Consider the following 2,169-nt stretch of genomic DNA (forward strand, 5'->3'; position numbering starts at 1 on the left):
TGAGTTTCAAAACGACATATATATTCAAAGTCCCAATTCGAAAATAAGAATTACATTCTTGAGCTTCTTTTTTTCTTCTTTAGTTCCCTTTTCCAATATATTATTACAGTGGGTAAAGTGCTTTAACCAGAGTATCGGTCATATCATCTACGCTCCACAGCTTGTCTTTGGATTGAGGTACAACAATTGCTTCCATGACAAATGTATCTTGGCATGAAGCCCTTGCTTGAGCTACACTCAACCCCATTTCTTCAAATGCTTCAAGAATGTTAATAAGCTTATCGTCTCCCTTTAGACTTTTTATCTTTACTTGGAACTTTTCCCCAATCTTCTCCACCTTTACATCCTACCAAAGTTCACAAGAACTTATAATATATAAAACAATATTCACTGACTTGGCCGTAGTAATCTTTCATATAGAGCTCCATGTATATACCTCTATACGTCATGCTGATATTTGAACTAAAAGCCTAGAAGATAGCTAATTTAACTTCAAAAGATTATAGATCTACTTGCTCTGTAGTTTGTATGATCAAATTTAAATTTGGTGAAAAGACTTGCACATCAAGGTTACTCATCACAGAGTTTCAAATGACGAAAACAGGCTCTCAATTGACCATACAAAGATTTATCAATATATGATTATGCAATATGTATAGAAGAGAGGAGAGGGGAACCTGAAACTGGTGTAAAGGTTCTCTTTTGATGATCTTGAAAACTTCAGCTTTCCTTTGCAGAGCTTCTATTTTGAGTTTGAGCATGATTATGTATAAAAGAGCTTCGCTATCGACCATGCTCTGTTCATGGTTACTCTAAAAAATAGCTCACGGACTAAAGCTTCTAAATTCACACACACATAATGACATATATAAGGATATGAACATAATAAATATACATACAAGTTTAGAGTGTCTGGGATTAAGGAAATGAGGCTTCTCTTGGCGTGCCCTCTTCTTTTGTCCACGAGCCACCATAGCTTTCTCAATAATTTGAGCTCTTTGAGATAAAGATTATTATTTTTTGAGCTTTAAAGAATATATCTCGGGATCTATATATACACACATCTTTTTGTCGTTTAGCACGAACATACATCTTGGTGATGAGCTTATTGAAACATCAAAAACCAAATAAGATTAGAAATAGTAAAATTAGCGGACTAGAGGTTATTTGAAATTGAAAGTGAGTCTAAGATTATATATCTCGTGTTGTATTGATTTCTGATTCTAGATAGTTTGACAAATAAATTATATAATGTCTTCATATTATAGTACTATATTATTTGTAAAGCGAATAAAATAATCTATTCAAATATTAATATGAAAATAATTGGTGTGTGGACATTAAAATCATTAATTTGTATTTAACTTATTATCCATACATTATATATATATTTTATGTTCGTGGGGGATCCCAGACGGTAAACCTAGACTAATCCCCACGAAATTTTCCATCCGGGCACACACAGTTATAGTCGAGAAGGTGACCAAAGTGACTCGAACCCAGGACGGACACTCTCTAGCTGGAGTTCTATTACCACTAGATCAAGAGGCCAGAGCTCTTGGTTATATTATTATATTCCTAATTTTATAAAAAATAAATATTTGAATATTTGATTAAACCCATCAGACTTATTGGGACTAAGCTAAATAATATTTTGAAGAAAGAAAATGCTAACTTTTTCTGACAAAAGAAAATACTAACTTGTAGCACGGGTTTAAAGGTTTGTTGGTAAGGAAAAAAAAATATTCTTTCAACTTTCAAGTAAATGATCTTGAGCATAAACTAAAATAAGACAGTTTGAGCACACATCGATGAACGAGAAAGGAGAATAAAACAATGGCAAACTTCCAGATGTCAGATACGCCTGTGAATTAGCCATAATAATCCAACCGATAAATACATATCAGCGAGTTCAAATGTGTAATGTGTTGCATATATGTTGATAGTAAAAGATGAAGTGTCGAGGGAAGAGAGATCAGAGGTATCACGGGTTGTATCTTTACGTTTGTCTCACTCCGAAAGGTGCGTAAGAGAGCAGACCGTAAGTGTTCAGCATGGAGCTAGCTACTCAGTGATTGTTTCACATGCTTCGTTGCTACCATTTTCTCTGTTTTATTCTCTATCGTTATCTTTCCTACCATAAGCAAACGTCTAAATTATCACAGTATA

General features: G+C 33.7%; 1 protein-coding gene across 2 annotated transcripts; it reads right to left on the reverse strand.

Moving 5' to 3' along the window:
• LOC111199445 lies at nt 1-1,281 on the reverse strand. Of its 2 annotated transcripts, none has more exons than XM_048736635.1 (3): nt 900-1,281; nt 678-797; nt 1-346 (listed from the first exon to the last, which is right to left on the reverse strand). In XM_048736635.1, exons 1-3 carry the CDS (start codon nt 972-974, stop codon nt 104-106), a joined length of 438 nt encoding a protein of 145 aa, XP_048592592.1. In that variant the 5' UTR covers nt 975-1,281; the 3' UTR covers nt 1-103. The 2 variants fall into 2 exon arrangements, with proteins under 2 accessions (XP_048592592.1, XP_022545244.2); XM_022689523.2 differs by having other exon boundaries at nt 678-812; nt 900-1,275.
• Nucleotides 1,282-2,169: the final 888 nt, after the last annotated feature.

This window comes from Brassica napus, chromosome A7 (genome assembly GCF_020379485.1).
Source record: "Brassica napus cultivar Da-Ae chromosome A7, Da-Ae, whole genome shotgun sequence".
Lineage (NCBI taxonomy): Eukaryota > Viridiplantae > Streptophyta > Magnoliopsida > Brassicales > Brassicaceae > Brassica > Brassica napus.